The sequence below is a fragment of the Mizuhopecten yessoensis genome, unplaced genomic scaffold, assembly GCF_002113885.1.
Source record: "Mizuhopecten yessoensis strain PY_sf001 unplaced genomic scaffold, ASM211388v2 scaffold10853, whole genome shotgun sequence".
In the NCBI taxonomy this organism is placed as follows: Eukaryota; Metazoa; Mollusca; class Bivalvia; order Pectinida; family Pectinidae; genus Mizuhopecten; species Mizuhopecten yessoensis.
The window spans coordinates 12262-31904 of record NW_018408754.1 but is presented as its reverse complement, the minus strand read 5'-3'; the positions used below and the strand labels follow the sequence as shown (position 1 = coordinate 31904).

The 19643-nt window shown below is 37.6% G+C and overlaps 1 protein-coding gene across 1 annotated transcript in view; it reads left to right on the top strand.

The window, feature by feature from the left end:
* LOC110463010 (dorsal-ventral patterning tolloid-like protein 1) overlaps window positions 1-19643 on the top strand; it is a gene marked incomplete at its 3' end in the record, with an annotated part of 39107 nt that overhangs the window by 12371 nt on the left and 7093 nt on the right. The window contains exons 5-6 of the mRNA XM_021517323.1: window positions 7533-7706; window positions 8093-8183. Of these exons, the coding sequence (XP_021372998.1) occupies window positions 7533-7706; window positions 8093-8183 (265 nt within the window). The remainder of the gene's footprint in view (window positions 1-7532; window positions 7707-8092; window positions 8184-19643) is intronic.

The window sequence follows — 19643 nt, the reverse complement described above, 5'->3', positions numbered from 1 at the left end:
TTTTTTTTTTTTTTTTATCTCATCCTTTGTTATATCACAGTTTAAAAACTCCTTAATGGGATTAAAAATATCCACAGGCACATCAGTACCGTTTTCATCATCATCATCACATGTATTAAGGTTTTAGAAATTCGTCTATAGGTATTGTTCGTTTTGGTTTTCTTTCTCCACCAAATTTCAATAGCTTCCAATAATCCCTTGGATTTTTACTTTTCATTACCTTCATTTTTTTTCTGATATCATGTCTGAACGTTTTAATACTTTTATCGATTATATTTTTATAAACTTTTTCAGATTCTTTATATTTATTGTGAAAATACTCGTTTCTATGCCGTCTATACTGTCCTTTACATAAGCGATATTTTTTTTCTAGCATTTCGACAATTAAAATCAAACCAAGGTTTCTTGAGGGCGACTGACTTCTCACGCTTATTAACAGTATAGGGTTTTGTGCCAAGTGTTTTTTAGCAGCATGTAATAAAATCTTACTACAATTATCAACAAGTTCGTCAACATTCAATTCATATGGATCTGTACAATTGTCAATCATATCAGTAATATCTTTTACTAAATCATCATCAATATTATTAATGTAATCATGTGTTTTCTCTGTTTTCCATTGGGTAATTCTTTCTTCAGATTGTGGGGTTTGTTTATTTGTTACACAGGTGTTTAAAATGTTATTAAATTGTAAAGTTAATAAAATTGGACATTGTACTTACAAAAATCTAGGAGTCGGTTCCCGGAATTATTCTTTTTATCATCACAATTTGATCTATATTTTGGGAAAGTAAATTCATTAAAAACACTAGTATTCTGTGCGTCATTAAGAATCTCAGCTGTAAAGTCATCATTGTTTTCTATTTCATGTACATCTATAAAATCATTTGCCTTTGATGTTCGTGCATTAAAATCGCCTAAAAGTCATTATAATTACTATTGGTTGAGAAATGTAGGTACTCATTTTCAAGTTCCGAATATGGATCACCTAAATGGTATTTAGAATTTTCAGGTGGTATATACAATATACCAAACAGCAAATCTTCATCACAATGGCAGACGTTACCATTAACCTTAAACCAGCTTACATACTTGCTGTCACTTTCTAAAGTATTTATAAACCACACTTAAAGGGGCATCACGCTGAAGTAACTTTTTTTTGTGTCTTTTTCCAAATACTACATAAACATATCAAGTGAGACTCCTTATGGAAAATGCCGATCGGATTTGGCTGAAATAGATTCATAAAAATGATTAAATCTAAGATAATCATCGGTATTTCTACCTGTCTGACCAACGTTTTGTTCAGGGATTTCCCTCTACTAGCGCATGCGCATAGCACACCATTTCTTTGTAAACAAAATGACTGGCCGTGTGAAGTAAGCCAAAGAAAAGTGTTGTACCGTGTCAGCTACGAAGCGAATAGTTGCCAAATGGTCAAAAGATAGCGCAAGGGGTACGTTACGGAATCATTATTGCCAGTGGGAAGTATTCAAAGCAGAAAATAACTGCCCTAGCAGTCAGTACGGTGCATGTTTTCTTCCGGATAGCGGCCGGTTAAGCTGAAATAAAATCGACAGAAATGCTAGCGCTGTTTATGTTATGAATAAATATCTAAAACTATTAACCTCGCTAGTATCATTGTGTGAGTTTGAACACAGATGAACTTAGTTTAATATGTTAATGGGCATGTATCGGAGAGAGTTTACTTTGTGTTTTTTATAATTATACAGTGGTTTATGCAAACGAAAGGGATAAGTGACTGGTTAGTTTGATTTTGCCATGAGGCCCCCCAAGGGATAACTGCTGTGATGGCCACGGCGTATTCTGTTCTCTGATCCTCTGTCGGTGCTCGGGGTCAAATGAGATACGTGCGCTATTAGATTTACATAATTTATAATATTACCGGGATCAGTAAAATGGTATGATTTAATTATATTGCTGAATTAAACGATTGTTTTTTGTTTTGACATGCAAGTTTTAAATTAGTACTAATATAATACCCGGCCTGCCCTGGCGCGACGACGCAATATATAAAAAAAAAATCGCTCTTCGTCAGAAAGCTACGTTATCGCAGCTAGATTAAAAATGTCAAAATGACGGACCAGGATGAATAACTGAGGAAGGAGAACCTACTTCTAGTAAATAGGATCGCATAACACTTTTTTTTTAAATCGTAATTTTTCAACAGTTCATGTTTTCATATGATGTTGACTTAGAATGTATGATCATGTAACAACCTTTTCTCTATAAAGAATAAATTTTCGACTTCAGATAGAATCGGAATACGTATTGAAAACAGGGGAAAAAATATTTGATTACGTTATAAAAATGGCGCGTGCTGCCGATAACTACGGCTTCTGTTTCGGACCAAAGGAACTGATTAAAGAAAAGTTGTCTCAGCATAAAAAGGTCCATTTAAAAGTATGCTTTAATCTCTGTAAAGTATTGAAAAAATATAATTATCAAGTATCTCAACACGTTCCTTATTGACACATATTCTACATGTACACGTAGTGGTTTTGCCATACAGTTTATTGTGTGTGATGGTTAATATGACTTCCTAAATGTTAGCGTTTGGAGACAGTGAAAGTGGGAAAGAGAGTATACATAGATTTATATTCATGGTCTAGAAAAAAAATGGCCAAAGACATTGAGTTGTTTAATGTAATAAATAAATTCACAAACGTTTCCTTTTTATATTCGCGTGTAGTTTGTCATTGCATATATGCACTTTATGTAAACATTTGAAAAGGGATATTCGTCTCGTGAATATTCCTTTTTACAGAAAGGTTTGTCCCATTGTTGAGGGAGTGTTTAGCCCCGTACCACCTGTACCGGTCACGGGAGAAGGCTGTGATAAATTGTAAAAACTTGTGCCCCATCCTTTGTTTAATTTTATTGGCAACAAATTTATGTTAAAAGCTAAATAAATTTAAATTCTTAATATTGGCAAGTGTGCAATTAACTTCTGATGATGAATAATTACTGTTCAATAAGTTTGAATACGGAATTAGAAATCATATAACTTGGTTTCATAGTGCGGTAAGAAGTTGCAGTTGCCTGACGGCCCCTCTCTGAGGGCCCCTTTGTAAACCGTTTCATCTCGCTCGCACCACTTGTGTTTGCTGCCTAATCAGGTGACGTTATCGGCGCTATTTTTAGCCGGGCTTTCCCGAACAATTCAAGTGGTCAAACTGGACATTTGGAACGGACTATGAATATGGGGATAGCGAGGTAACATAAGTGGAAGTGCATACAATACATACATTCATTAAAAAAAACCCCGCCTTTTCACGTGATGTCCCTTTAAAAGTCAGTGTTATTCCGCCAGCTTTCGTTTTTCTAAATTGAAAACGATTCTTCATTTTAATTACAAAACCAGGTAAATCAATAACATCTAAGTCGTCAGTTTTTGTCTCGCTTAGACATAATATATCAAAACTATTTACAAAATCAATAAAGTCTGAGTATTGCATTTTTTTCAGAATACTACCAACATTCAAAACCAATATTTTGGTATTATAAACTGTACACGAGTCATAAACAGAGTCGATTATTACACTTCAGGTTAAGTATTCATCGTTAGAACGCGTGCTGTCTGCTCAGGTTTGCCCTCCGGCGCATTCCTAGTGTGAGACATCAGAGTGTTCTCGTCGACGCTTTCTGGTTTGTTTACTCGGTGTGTACGAAGTAGAGTTCGGGGTCACGGGGTTCGCGTACAATTGCCCGTCAATAAATAATTTGTCTCTGACCAGAACAGTTTTTTCCCTTCTTTTCTTGCACGTTTTTGTATCGGATAGAGTTTTTTTCGGACGTCTTCTATTTCATTTGGATATTGTTCGTTAATTCCGTAGTTTGTTCCCTTCAGTTTCGCCGCACTTTTTTTAACGTTTACCAAATCACCGTAGTGCACAAACTTTGCAATAATAGACCGTGGTCTACCTTCCCTGGTACTTCCCGTTTTTCCAATTCGATGCACATTGGCCATCGGGATAGCATGTGCACCCTCAACTTTCAATTTTTCATTTATAAATTTCTTTACAGTTTCTTCGCAGTTTTCAGCGTTATCATTCTGGGCCCACACTTTCTCCTCAATTCCCGAAAAGATTAAATTGTATTTCATGCTCCTACATTGGGCTTCAACTGCTTTCTCCTTCACGTCAGCCATCATGTCTCTTATGTCATCGAGTTCATCCAGTATATCATTATCAGACTGCTCCAGTGCTTCCATATCCTTTTTAATTTTTGTAACGTTTCGTCCTATGGTGTCGTTTGATGCCTTTACTCTGTCCATTATGTTGCTGTTGCCCTGTAAGTCACTTTCTAAATCCTGAATTCTTTTGTTTACAACCACTATTTCAGTTTCAGACTTTTCCACTCGTACAGACAACGTACCGAGTTTTTCCTTAATTTCCTCCAAATTAGCAGTATTTTTTTCTATCGCTGTCAGCCGAACATTCACCTCGTTTATCATGTTCATCATTTCACTCATATTCTGGTCTTCATATAAAGTTTCTCTTCATTCTGAGTACCTCTGGCTCTGTTGTCCGCCATCTTATCACGTGCGGCGTATGGGTCCACGGTTACGCTACTTGAAATCAGCCAAAATTTGACAAACTACCGTAAGCATCACAACATTTTCTCCACAGGTAAGTCCAGTGTTAGATAAGAAAACATGTTGCCAAATTTCGCCGTCTTGTGAAACATTTAGGTTGAGTAATTTTGCAAAATTTGTCCCTCTCCATCTCTGTACGTGTTACCTGTACGGAACACCACTCAAGGAATCCCCACAAGTTAAACACAATTCATAGAAATCTGAAAATAAGTACAAGTTTAACTGATATATGACAATAAATATAAGAGAATTAACACAAATCTGAAAATACAAGTTTAACTAATACATCATAATAAATATATGACTGATTCTGAAAACTGTTCTAAATATTAATTATTGTTTTGCAATTATTAGCAGTTATTGATTATCATATTAGAAGTTGATTTACCTGTGCAATTTACCTGTACACCATTTCTGCAATAGACTATCACTCACTATCATCACAACTGGCCACCTATGTAAACATGTGATTTTAAGCAGAGTTGGTGTTCGGGGAAGACCCCGGTTAAATTAAACAAGTTGGAAAGATATGGCCTCTGAGGTTTTTAAAATTTTAAATGAAATTTCTCCATCAATTTTACAAAATCTTGTTGAGAGGAAAGAAGTTTTTTACAATCTGATACAAGATAACCTGGTAAAGATTCCAAAGGTGAACACCTCCACATATGGTAAGAGATCTTCCCGATTTGCTGCTTCCCAGGTGTGGAACAGCCTACCAAATGAACTTCGATTAGCTGAAAACTGTAAGTCGTTTCGTGGGCTGCTCCACACCTGGAACAACAATTTCTGCTCATGTGCTATCTGCACACACCATATAGTGTGAGTTGTCCCCCTTTGGAATCTACCTACATGTTTTATATAACAACTATTTAATTTAATTTCACTGTTGCTTGTATTATTTAATTTAATGTACTTCAGTATTATACTTATTATATAATTGATATTTATTTTAGATTTGAGCTCCATTATTTAAAAGATCATTACTTTTCCACAATATCATAATTATAGCTCTTGTTTCTATTTATGACTTCATTGTCTCTTTTTAATTCACACTATATTAGTGTATATCCTGTAAATTTTTACACTTTGCTACATTAGCATATATGTACATTACACTAGTATAGTGTCTTAACTTGTCTTTCATAACACTTGTGTGACATTCAAGTGTGATATCATATGCTCTAATGTATAATTTTAGCATATCTAATTTGAATTGTTGTCCTGATTTTATAGTTATTCATAAGTACTGTGAAATTTGTTGAATTTTATATATGTTTTGTCGCAAGAATAGCACTACAGTGCAAATGTTATTATGTTACATGTATATGCGACGTTAAATAAAGCTTCTTGAATCTTGAACACTAATTGGCATAAAAACAAGCGTCGGCATTCATAATGATGACCATAAAACATAACCAAAGTTGTCACCAACTTTCATCTCGCAAAATCCTTTGTTGTAAGATTGTCGAAATGTAGGACGAAATGCAACACGTAAACATAAACGTTATCCTAACGTAGAGACACATCCTACTGTTCTATTGTCATTAACTTTGCTGATTCAATTCAATTCAATTTATTACCAAATGCACATTGCATATAGGCGTGCAGAAATATACATATAGATAAATACTTGACAAATATCTTGTACAATGGCGGAGAACATATGCAATAGATTCAATTCCATACATAATATTTACGAATTATGAAATTGACATAAGTTTGGGAATAATTTAAGGTTTTCCTAAGGTAACTTAGCGGACTCTTATGAAGCATAATTTAGTTGCATAATTTAGTCGTTTAGGAAATAATACAAATCAAGCCTTAATCTAACCTAACTTTGTTACTTGATAAAAGTTTACATATCGTAATGCCTGATATTGATAGGGGGTTGGGGGATTTCGAAATTATCCTTTTTAGAATAATTTTAAAAATGTGTTGTTCATTAATGAATCTTGTCGTGATAAAACACTAATACAAGAAAGTAGAGGAGCCTTTGTGGCAGATCAGTGGGTATATAATGTGTAGATTGTTAAATATTTTAGTTACGATAAAACTTGCTTCATAATCATGAAAACCTTATAAAATTAAATGGAATGTTTTAGAGGTTAACTTTTGTAATTGCAAGGTGTGCCAGCTTAATGAGAGTGTCTGCTTCTAATATAACCTTAAATGTTGCAAAGTTATACTTTTTGTACAACATACAGCTACATCAGTTATGCTAATTGATGTAATTTGTTCTTTGCTAGTTACTGTCGTAAAACTTTCCTGTTGGTATACTTATTATTAAGTGTCATAGACAATCAGGTATCGCCTCGTTATATTCATTATATATCATCATACAAATTGGTTTAAATTTCTATATAAAACGAATCTTAGAGTTCATTTTCGTTTCCATGGGCTTGCAAATAAAACTCATGTAAAATGTGTTAAAAAGAAAAAAAGTTAATATTTGTATCACATGATCAAAATGTTTATAAAAACATTAAAGTACGACCGTATTTCGGTGCCGTTTCTTTGAACAGTCAGAAGAACTTCTTGATTTGAAGATTCTTTGTTGCTAAATGTTGTTTGTTTGTAGGTCAATGCTCATTAATCTGCCTTGTTTTTTTGTTGTTGTCACAACCGAAGCTTTCAGTGACGTTTCCTGTCTTGGATTAGCGTGGCGGATATCGTCGATAAAGCAGAGAACGCTTACCCTTCCGGAACACCCGGTCTTTTTCTCCTTGTACCTTTTTAATGGTCTCTATGTAAACATTTGCTTTGTCCAAATCTGATTTAGTTTTCCCCCTCTCACAGGTGATACGATTCAAATGTAAATAGTAAACACTAAAATGTACTTTGCTAAGGTATATATTCTTTAAAACATAAAAGGTAGTGAACGAGTACACTAAAGTGATGTCTCTTATATTGACAGGAAATCAACTGGCATCATTTCAGGGTGAAAGTAGGACTATTCCATTGACTGTTGGAGGAACGTTCTCGACTATCGAAATACTTCCGGACAATTCGAACAACCCACCCCAAGGGGGAGAAGAGGTGCTGGAGTTCAAGTACATTGCCGCCGTGCAGACAACATCTTCTGACACTGGTAATTCATAACCACTAGACAAGGATCGGGTATTCAATGTTGAAAATTGATATTTAGATATGGCGATTGTAAAAGACGTGTATTTTCATTTTAAGCGAAGTTCGTTTCCAAAAATCAGGGATGTATGCTATTTTTCATCAAGAATCAATTTGAAAAATGCAATTGTACAAAGATATTTTGTCCTCATGAATGAGCATAAGACACATACAAATGTACATGTGATGGCAACTACAGCATTTGGTAATAGATATAGTGTGTCACAAAACCAATCACACTGGGTCATCCTTCTAGGACTCATCAACATATCTAAATGTGCCATTTCGCAAACTCTCTTTAATTAGATAACAATTGAATTGATAAGCTGTATATTCCTGTTTCCTTTACAGCAGCTGCCTGTTCCTCTACTGGGGAGACGATTGACCTGGAAACTGGAAACAGATGTATTACCTCGCCCTTATTTCCATCAAATTATCCAGAGTGAGTTTTAGATTTTTTTAATTTTGTTTTCTATATCAAAACAATGAAAAAAATATCATCGTTTTAATAAGTCAACAGACAAGTTGTTTCCAGATTGCATCAACCGAAACTGAAGCGTTTTGATACGTCCGTAAGAAGGTTTAATACCGGTCAAATTACAGTGAACGTTAGGGATATAGACAACTTATTTTTTTTGTCTTTTCAGTTTGTCTGTATTACAGATTGTTACTAAGTACCAGAAACTGAAACTCATTTGAATTTTGAGTCTGTATAACACTTTGGTATTAAGTACCATCAACCAACTAAAACTCGATCTTGTGTTTATAACAGTTTAGGACTTGGTACCAGAAATGCAAGCTCTACAAAGTTGTAATTTGGTATTGACGATCTGGAATTAACAAAAACGTTATAACGATGGCTTGAACATTGAGAATTGTGTTAGGTCAAGTTCTGTTATCACGTGCCCATTAAATCCCTACTTAAATTGTGTTATAGGGTTTAAGATGTCATTATCACATGTTTATATTTAACACTTATCTAACACTCTTTTCATGGTAAGCATTGGATAGGAACGTTCCAATGTATTTAAAGTGTTAGATAAAAAGAAAATAAACAAATAAACACAACGACCATAGCCAATCCATTCTACGTAGCGAATACATTTTTAACATAGTACATGTAACATGGTGAACATTCAGAGAATATCTAAATGACGACCACGAAAAGTTTATATATAGGAGTTTTTAGACCACGATAATGGATTGGTACTATAAATGTGGCCGTTTTACGGCCCCTTGCCAATAGCAATTATTTTTGAATGAAGATGCCTTGAGGTCATTCCTACACAAATTGTTTTGGGGACGTATATTTGACTAAATGCTTAATGCTTAGCAAGTTAGGAGTGGGACGACTGGTTCGCCCATTGTCAGTATAAAATGTGACCGGGTGGGGTCTTCGGCAGTATATTTCAGTGAAGTTCGCATCAGTTCTGTGCTATCACCAGGAGACAAACACGAACATATCGCAGACCCCAAAAACACACACGCATACACTACACGCATGCATCTTGCACACAGGGAAGGCTGTCCTTAAATGACTATAGCTGTTGATAGTACTAAACCAAACCAGACTCATAAGATGTCTGTCAAGTTTAGCACCCACAAAATGTATTCAGTATTAACCTAGCTGTGTCACACTGATTCTATTGTAATCTATAGCATTACTTTGACATGGACTTAATGGGATATACAGTTGAGAGAATATTGTTAAATAAATGAAGTGTTAACAAACTCAGCATCTGTAATAATTGGCGGACTTTTGACTGATCTAAATTCAGATAGGGTCTGTTTATGCTGACATTTGGTAATGTATATACACTTGTTCATAACCCGGAAAGGAGCATTAACGAATCAGTCACTATTCGACTGGACAAAATGGCTGCAGTAACTGGTTTCTGATTCGTCAAGATTTCCCCTTAAAGATGGTTTGTAGGTGTAACATTGCATACCTGGCCTATGATTGATTAACACATTTATCGGTGTTAGCCAAGGTGATACTAGCAGTCTCTCTCTTTGTCTAAGCAGTTTGGGGGACTTGTGTAACAGTTCCTGTTACAATTAAAACTTATTATTTAAATAAACAGTAATAAATAGTGATTGCATTTTCTAATTCCATGGTAACAGGTCCTACATGTATATAAAAATGTTTGTTTCAATTGTGCTGAATAACCGACTAAAATTTAAATATCTTTCATTTCAAAGAGGCTAAATGGTTTTATTTTACCTTGTATGCATGTTTTGGTTCTGGGGCCTTTGATGTAAGCCTGTCCATGGAAGGTCCGTGCTGTGTAAAACCCATCCTACCATTGGAGGACTTCTGTTCACTGGTTTCATCCACAAAGATAACATTTCTGAAGGTTTCTAAATTGCTGAGGGTATTGATGCAGAAATTATATCTGTTAACCTGTAAAGCAAACAAGAGACAAGAGGGCCTGTATCGTTCACCTGAATAACTAAGCAATTATGGCAAAATATTCTACAAAAGAGATCCAAGGGAATATGTAGCATATCTGTATTCGATTTTTCATGCCCAGCAACTTTATGTATGGTTATGGGGTGGGGATCTCAACTGTTTCCTAGCTGTGACTCAGAAGATGTGACCAGACCCCAGGATCAATTCTAATATCATGACTGCATTCGTCTCTTTTTGCCCATCATTTGTATTTATAGTTTTGGGGTGTGGATGGGGTGTGGATCTCAACCGTTTCTAAGTTATGACCCAGGGGTTAAGTCTGAAAGGATGGGGTAGACCCTGGGGTCAATTCTAATATCATGACTGTATTCGTCTCTATATGCCCCACCATTTGTACCATTTTGAATCCCCACCACCTAGGGATGTTTCCAGTCAAATATGGTTGATATCCATCACTTAGTTTCAGAGAAGAAGTCGCTTAAAGCAATATAGCCAAATAACCCTTTTTGTCCAAAGCTCCTTAGCCCCCTTGGGGTAAGCCTTACAAGTGTCAATTTTGAATCCCTGCCTCCCATGAATGCTTTTGATCAAATATGATTGATATCCAGTGCATAGTTCTGCAGAAGTCGTTTGTAGCAATATAGCCAAATTGCCCCCTTTTGGCCCCGCCCCTCAGCACCCTGGGAGGTCAGCCCCACCATTTGTATAATTTTGAATCCCCACCACCGAAAAGCACATTGAAAAAAAAAAAAATACATGACCAATTATTTTATGATTAGATATGATTTCTATTTCAGTCTGTCGGTCTATTCACAACATTTGAGTTGTTCGTGTGGTTCAATGTGTGAGTTGAACCCCCTCCCCTCTATCTATAAACCGTGTCTCTTTAAGACAGTGAATCACACTTGCGAGTATCTACTCTAGAATGTTGTGGAAATGCTTTTATTGGATGTTCTCTTATTCCCCTTCTTTTTGATAGATCTTTCCAAATTTTAACAAAATCTGTTGAACAATTATCGTAATTATTGTTTGTTATTTTTAACACCTCAATCATGTCCCCTCTATAGGGTAATTTGAGTTTCCTCAGTCGAGCTGGATATGATAAATTCCGAAATCCAGGTATCTGTTCCGTTGCTCTCATTTGTACTGCCTGAATCATATCGATATGCTTAAATTTGAAGCCATACCATACAATATTTGCATTTTCAAGATGAACTTTTACTAACGTTTTGAATAACATTGACAAACCTTCGTTTAAAAACTGAAAGGATCGCCTAATAACTGCAAACTTAGAGTTTGCTTTCTTTTACTTTTATTTGTGTACTTATAAAGGTTCATTTTCTTTGTAATATGTTCTTTCTCCACCGGGTCGGCATATATGCATACATTTACACTTTTAAGGATGACATTTTGATAACCATATATCGCTCCAGTTTGAAAGTATGTTCATGTCCTCCTGTTAGATATCCACATCAGCGTTTCCACGTATACTTTTGAAAACTTTATTATCATCCACGAAAAGGTAAGTTTCCGTTATAGCGTATCAGGAAGAGTGTTTATATACAATGTAACAAACAATGTCGGTTCTGGTGCTGATCCTTGGGGTCTCGAGATGTTACGTTTGTCCCTTTTGAGTTTTCTACGTTCAATGATACTCGCTGCTGCATGTCGGAAATAAAACTGGACGTCCAGTTAATGATTACGTTACTTATTCCATATGAGGACATTTTACTAAAAATACTTTTATGTGAAACAGTATCGAATGCTTTTTGGAAGTCCATGTATATACAGTCAATCGCAACTCCGTTAGTTAACAGTTCGGTCCATTTATCTAAGGCTTTGAGAAGTTGGAAACTAGTAGATCTCCCAGATACAAATCCGTACTGCTTCTTAGATTATAAAGAACTTACCGTAATGTATTTAATAATGTGACTTCTTAAAATTGTTTCTTATACTTAACACAATTGGCGTTTGACTGACCGGTCTATAATGTCAAGGCTCACACTTGTCTCCCTTTTTCAATATAGCGATAATTTGTGCCTTTTCCCACTCATCTGGTACAGTACCTAATTTCAATGACATATTGTGTAGTAATGATAAAGGTGCTGAAATTCAGTCTACCGTTTCCTTTAGAAAACGTGGATGTACTCTAACTAAACCTGATGATGTGTTGAATTTTAGTTCAAGAAGTTCTTTTAACACAGATTCACGGTTAATATGTATAGGTTGCATTGGAAAATTAACTTCTTTGTCGGTGTTATTTTAGGTATTTCCATATTGCCTTCGGGTTACTCTAAGCCTGTAATGATAGTTATTTTCAAATTCCTTTCCAAGTTTTATTGATAATTTTCTAGCTTTATTAGTCCCCAAACGGTTCCAAAGAGGGACTCTAGGTTTGCACTCCGTCCGTCCTTTCGTCCTTCTTTCCGTCCTCCCGTCCGAGATGTTTGTCCGGGACAATCTTCTATACTCTTTCACCTGGAGTAACCAGATTTGGTGTACAAGGATATCTTGGAATTGCAGAATGCACAGTGCAGGAAAAAGGTCACTGAGACCTATGACTTGACCTTTGGTCTATACTTTTGAAAATGCTTGTCCGGGTTATATCTTTTATACTATTTTACCTGGATTAACTAGATTTTGTGTACAATGACATCTTAGTATGGTGGAGTACAGAGTGCAAGAATTAGGTCACTGTGACCTATGATTTGACCTTTGACCAGCTCGGAGATTCCTGCTGTCTCCAGGAAGTGTCGTCACACTTTTCCTCCTCTGGCATTTAATTTCGGAGCCAAAGTACTTCATCTGTAAAGCAAATCGGCCGAAAAAATAATGCAAAAATGAAATGCCTTTCAACAGAAATGCAAACAAATATATTTGTCAAAACTGATATACAAATGTACTTATTCCAAGAAATTACAGATGGTGTTTCTTCCATCTCTTTGATGGCAAACTCCAAGATGAAGATCTTTTAAGGGGTACTCTGAAGTCGACTTAAATGAAAACATCAGAGATTCAGCGTCTAGAATCGCTACGACAGGCTGCATCTAAGAAACGTTTGGACTTTGAATATCGTCGCCCCTGACGCGTCTGTCCTACCTGGTATCAATTTAGTTGCTCTTCTCTGGACGTTTTTAGTGGATTCTATATGTTTTATCAGGTGCAGGCTTCATACTTGGTTGGCATATTCAAGACGAGGTCTTACGAGTTCTCTGTATAGAGCTGTGAATGTATTATGGTCCATATTCGATAGTTCTCCTAATTATACAAATAATTGAATCCGCTTTATTGATTTTTTTCCAGATATTTGTACAGCAAATGACAATTTATTATCAATTGCCCTATATCTTTTTCGTTCGCGGTACACGAAAGTTCCTTACCATCTTCTATATGTAGGTTGTACGTGAAATTAATGCTATTGTTTCTTCCTATTCTCATAGATTTGCATTTGTCCGGATGTAAGTGGAAAAGCCACTTGTTATTCCATGCCTGGACCTTAAACAAATTTTTCTTCAGAGCCATGCAGTCCTGATTGTTCGATATTGCCCAGTAAAATTTCGTATCGTCAGCGAATAGGTTTGCTCTTGTTTCTATGCTTGTTATTTTTACGGTAGGTCGTCAATATATAGCACAAATAAGATTGGTCCAAAAACAGACCCCAGGGTAATGCCACTACTGACTTCTTTCCAAACTGACGTATCTCCATTGACCGTTACCCGTTGTTTCCGGTTGCGAAGGAAAGCATTGATCCAGCTGGTAATATGTCCCGTGGATCTATACATACTCATTTTATGGACGAGTCTGCGATGGGGGACTTTATCAAAAGCCTTCATGAAATCGCAATAAAACACATCAACACATCTCCCATTGTCAAGAAATTCCATCCATTAATCAATCACTTGTATAAGTTGTAGAACGGTAGATCTTCCTTGGATGAATCTAAATTATTTATTACTGAAGAGTTTGTTGTTTGTTATTTTTTATTGTTTCCAATACTTTACAGCAAATACATGTTAGGCTTATAAGTCTACAGTTGCTTGCTGATTAGCGGTCTCCTTTCTTGAAAACTGCAGTAACATTTGCTTGTCTCCAGTCCTCAGGTAATGTTCCTGTTGTAAAAGAAGTATTACATATAGTTGATAACAGTTGACTTATGACGGAACTTATTCTTTCAATACACGCGGGTGAATATTATCTGGGCCTGGGGATTTCGACGTTTTTAGCTTTTCCAGGGTTTTAAAGAAAACGTTGGGGTTTATAACTATATTGCCTATCATATTATCTGTAATATGGTCCACACTGGGTATGTCGTCCTCTGGTTATTTTGTAAATACGGAAGAGAAGGACTCCTCCGTCAGCACCTCTGCCTTTTGTTCGTCACTTTTGGTGGTCCTCGTGACCTGTGTAAAGGTCCGATACATTAGTTCTTGTTTTGCTTTTTGATTGAACACATTTCAAGATTTTTTTATGGTTCGTTTTTGCTTCTTGTACGTTTTTCTGTTCATGTGCCTTGGTTGCATTCCTTGATGATCTCCTTATCTGGTTGAGTATCTATCAATATTCGTGGTACGTTTCGTCACTCCTTAGAGGATAGTACGTTGTGTTGAGTGGCTATAACATGAAATTTGGCTTGAACTAGAGACCGATAGGTCGAGAGTTTAAACCCAATTCCATGTTCTAATAACCAGTATAGACACGAAAAACAACGTACTATCCACATTCTAACACACCTTAACAAATATACTACACTAATAAGTCTAGAAACATCGTATTTCCTTGCTACAAGTACATATACGTAGTAAAGTACTCTGTGACATGTGCTGGGGACGTGTCATTCTGCAACGGACTGACCAATCAGAAAGAAGCTTAAAAAGTCGGTCATTTGGCCCCGCCCATACTTGCTAGCGCTCGATCTGTATATGCTCGTGAACATCCTGTTACCAAAATTTATACGACATATTTGGATTAACATGGACCAAACTCTTTCATTTTTTTGACAGTGTGCATGCCAATCTGTGCGTATCACCGATGCATACGGACATGGAAAAAGAATTTGGTCAATATTAATCCAAATATGTCGTATACATTTTGGTAAAAGGACGTTCATGAACATACAGATCGAGCGCTCGCAAGTATGGGCGTGGCCGAATGACCGACTTTTCGTGTCTATACTGGCGATTGGACCATGAAAATTGGTTTAAACTCTCCACCTATCGGCTTCGAGTTCAAACCAGATTTCATGTTCTAATGAAGTATAGACATCGAGTTTAAACTGTATTACCGAGTGGTCACTTTTACCTATTGGTGTCTGAATATCAATATCGCTGACCACTCCTTCCTCATTGGACAGTCCAATACGTTTGGTGTAGCATGTGTCCTTCCTCATTGGACAGTCCGATACGTTTTCGTGTAGCATGTGCCCTTCCTCATTGGACAGTCCGATACGTTTGGTGTAGCATGTGCCTGTAACAGTATTGGTTAAGCCATTATGAGTTATCGCCCTTGATGTGAAACTCTCCAATAGCGTTGGTAATAAAGTCAGTCTCAGTCCGCCATTCGAAGAGTTGAGTTCACGCTACATGGTGTCAGAGTAAAAATGGACCGCCTATACCCTCCGCCAGCCTTAAACTTGTCAGGCAATGTGTCTGAAAATTGGAGAAGATTTCGACAACAGTATGAAATCTATTCTATCGCCAGCGGTATAGAAGGAAAAGGAGATGATGTAAAAGGCATGACCTTACTCCACGTGTTGGGCCCGGCGGCTATTGAAGTCTACAATACTTTCTCGTGAGACGGAACAGATAAAACGAAGGTGGGTGACATATTCACTAAGTTTGAGGAGTATTGTAACCCTAGGAAAAACATAACATATGAGAGACACGGTTTTAACACACGTAGTCAACGGGAGAACATAGACATCTTTGTAACAGACCTTAGGCACAAGGCTGCCTCATGCGAATTTGGAACTTTACAAGACTCTTTAATAAGGGACCGAATTGTCTGTGGTATTCAAGTTCAAGTTCAAGTTCTTTATTACTTTAAGTCGGTTGACTTATCAGTCATAACATATATACAAAACAATACAGAGACAACATACAATATGATACACACACACATACACACACACACACACACATACACAATTCAACTTTTATTTGACAACTCATTATCACTCCCACATCATTATTGTGCATTCAACAATCATTAACGCTCTCACATCATCATCATCATCATCATCATCACCATCCTCTTCATCATCATCATCATCATCAGCAGCATCATTAACATCTGTATTCGCAGTGATTCTGTGAGATCTCGCCTGTTAAGAGACAAAGATTTAACTCTTCAGAAGGCAATTGACATATGTAGGGCTGCCGAAGCCAGTGAAACACAAATGAAGGAAATACAGGGAGTCACGAGTGAAACAAGTGATGTTCACGTGATCACGAATGGAGACAAGAATGGCGCGAAAGGCAGAGAAGCGCGGCACGTGCACCGGAAGTCACAAAATGTAAACAGAAACCGGGAGGCACACTCGCAGGTATGTGGATATTGTGGGCAGAAACACAGTAAAGGACATTGTCCAGCGTTTGGAAAAACGTGTAAAAAATGTCAGAAAAGGAATCACTTTGCTGTTATGTGCAAGTCAACACAGAGAAGACATAATGTGCATCAAATAGATGAAACGGTGAGTGATGTTGATGAACATTATTCTGATGAAACATTTTTCATTGATAGTATTGATATGGATAAATCAGCTACTGGGCAGAGTAAGCGAGACTGGAAGGTGTCAATACCAATCAACAGTTCCAAAACACCTACAATGTTCAAGTTGGACACAGGGGCAGATTGCAATGTGATTAGCCGGAAGGCTTGTGTGAAATCTGGTGTTAACCTGCATAAACTGGTTAGAAATCGAAGCAAATTGGTGTCGTACTCTGGACATGAAGTACCAACTGTTGGCAAATTTACCACAAGCATCCTGTACAAAGACAGGTACCACCTGATTGAGTTTCAAGTTGTGGAAGCAGATGTTATGTCTGTGTTGGGACTTGAAACATGTATGACACTTAACCTCGTAAAACGAGTGTACTCTGTCAATGTAAATCAAAGTGCTGAAAGCACTCGGAAATCTAGTCGCTCAACAGTCAAGGAGACATTGAGTAAATATGATCATTTGTTCAGCGGGATTGGTTGCATGCCAGGTGAATATGAAATAAAAATAGACACATCAGTCACACCAGTAGTTTCTCCACCGAGGAAGGTTCCTCATACACTACAGAATAAAGTAAAACAGGAACTCGACAGGATGGAACGTAGTGGAGTCATTACAAAAGTGGAGGAGCCAACGCAGTGGGTTAATCCGATTGTGATAGTAAAGAAGCCCAATGGCTCTATACGTTTATGCCTAGATCCCAGGGATCTCAACAAGGCAGTTCTCAGAGAACATTATCCCCTCAAGACTGTGGAGGAAGTTGCGGCTACTGTTGGTTCAGCAAAAAATTTCAGTACATTAGATGCAGCTTCTGGATTTTATCAAATTAAGTTAACCGAGAAGAGTACGTGGCTCACCACATTCAATACTCCGTACGGTCGGTACAAGTTTGAGCGCCTACCATTTGGAATCGCGAGTGCCCCTGAAATATTTCAGAGAACTATTTCACAAGTGTTTGAGAACCAGCCATGCACTGCAATTGTAGATGATATCCTCATATGGGCTAACAACGCGGAAGAGCATGTTGACAAACTGGAGAAAGTTCTTGCTAGATGTGACGAGGTTGGATTGCGCCTCAACAAGGACAAATGTAAAGTAGACAAACCGGAAGTGGTGTACGTAGGACATGTGTTTAGCACAGATGGCGTACGACCTACCAATGATCGTGTGAAAGCGATAACGGCACTACCTAAACCAGAGAACAGAGTAGAGTTACAGAGGTTTATGGGAATGGTCAATTTCTTAGGAAAGTTCATTCCTAATCTTTCTACAGTCAATCAACCCCTGAGAGTACTTTTGGAAAAGGATGTAGCATGGCAGTGGTCACAACAGCAGGATGCGGCGTTTGATGCCTTGAAACGCGCGATTACTACGGCACTTGTACTTAGCTACTATGATGTTGGAAAGGAAATAAAGCTATCCGTTGATGCATCGTCATACGGTTTGGGAGCGTGCATCTTACAGGAACAACAACCTGTCGCGTACGCATCGAGAACATTAAACAGGGCCGAAAAGAACTATGCTCAGATTGAGAAGGAAATGCTAGGAATTGTGTACGGGCTGAAGAAATTCGACGAATACGTGTATGGAAATACTGTTCAGGTTGAAACTGATCATAAGCCCCTGGAGAGCTTGTTCAAAAAGCCATTGTCGAGTGCCCCTCCTAGACTCCAACGTATGATCCTAAAAGTACAGCAATACGACTTGGTTGTATCTTACCGTCCAGGCAAAGAGTTGTACATTGCCGATACTCTTAGTCGTTCGGTTGCACCGATTCATGATATGGAGAATGACGTGGATGAGTTTGAAGTACACGTGGTTGGCACTGTACCCATAAGTCTGGAAAAGACCAGACACTTTATGAGAGAAACGGACCACGACAGAGTATTAGCCAAACTGAAACAGACCGTGATGGAAGGATGGCCTCAGGACAAGCATAGCCTTGACCCGGATTCAACACCCTATTGGAATTTTAGGGACGAGATCAGTGTAGTGGACGGACTTTTGTTAAAAGGCAATCAAAGCATTACACCGACAACACTGAGACCGGAAATGTTGAAGACATTGCATAGCAGTCACTTAGGCAAGACTAAGTGTATTCAGAGAGCAAGAACTGCATTGTTCTGGCCTGGAATCACAAAACAGATTGAGGACATGGTGGCGCAATGCCACATCTGTAATCGTTATCGGAACGCGCAGCCAAAGGAACCGTTGATTTCCACACGAGACTCCCGATAGGCCGTGGCAAAAGATCGCGCCCGATATGATGGTATTGGATGGCCTGAAATACCTTGTAACTGTTGACTACTTTTCGAAATTCATCGAGGTAAACAATGTGTCAGATGGAAAGTCAGCAACTGTAATCAACATTTTGAAGCAGCAGTTTGCCAGATATGGCATTCCTGAAGAAATTATCAGTGACAATGGCCCAGAGTTCGCGAGTTATGAGTTCAAGTCCTTTTCACGAGCATACCACATCGAACACACTACTTCGTCTCCGAGATACCCGCAAAGTAATGGACTTGCAGAACGTTCTGTTCAAACTGTGAAACGACTATTCAAAAAGGCTTGAAATGACGGCAAGGACCCCTATTTGGCCCTTATGGAACTGAGGAATACCCCGATAACTGGTATAGAACTCTCACCATCACAGCTGCTCTTAGGCAGGGCTACAAGGACAACGCTACCTGTTAAGCGGACTCAGTAAAACCCATTAGGTTTCGAACCTTGTGCCATCAAGTCATCTTTGGAGGAGCAGAAAGCACGCCAGAATT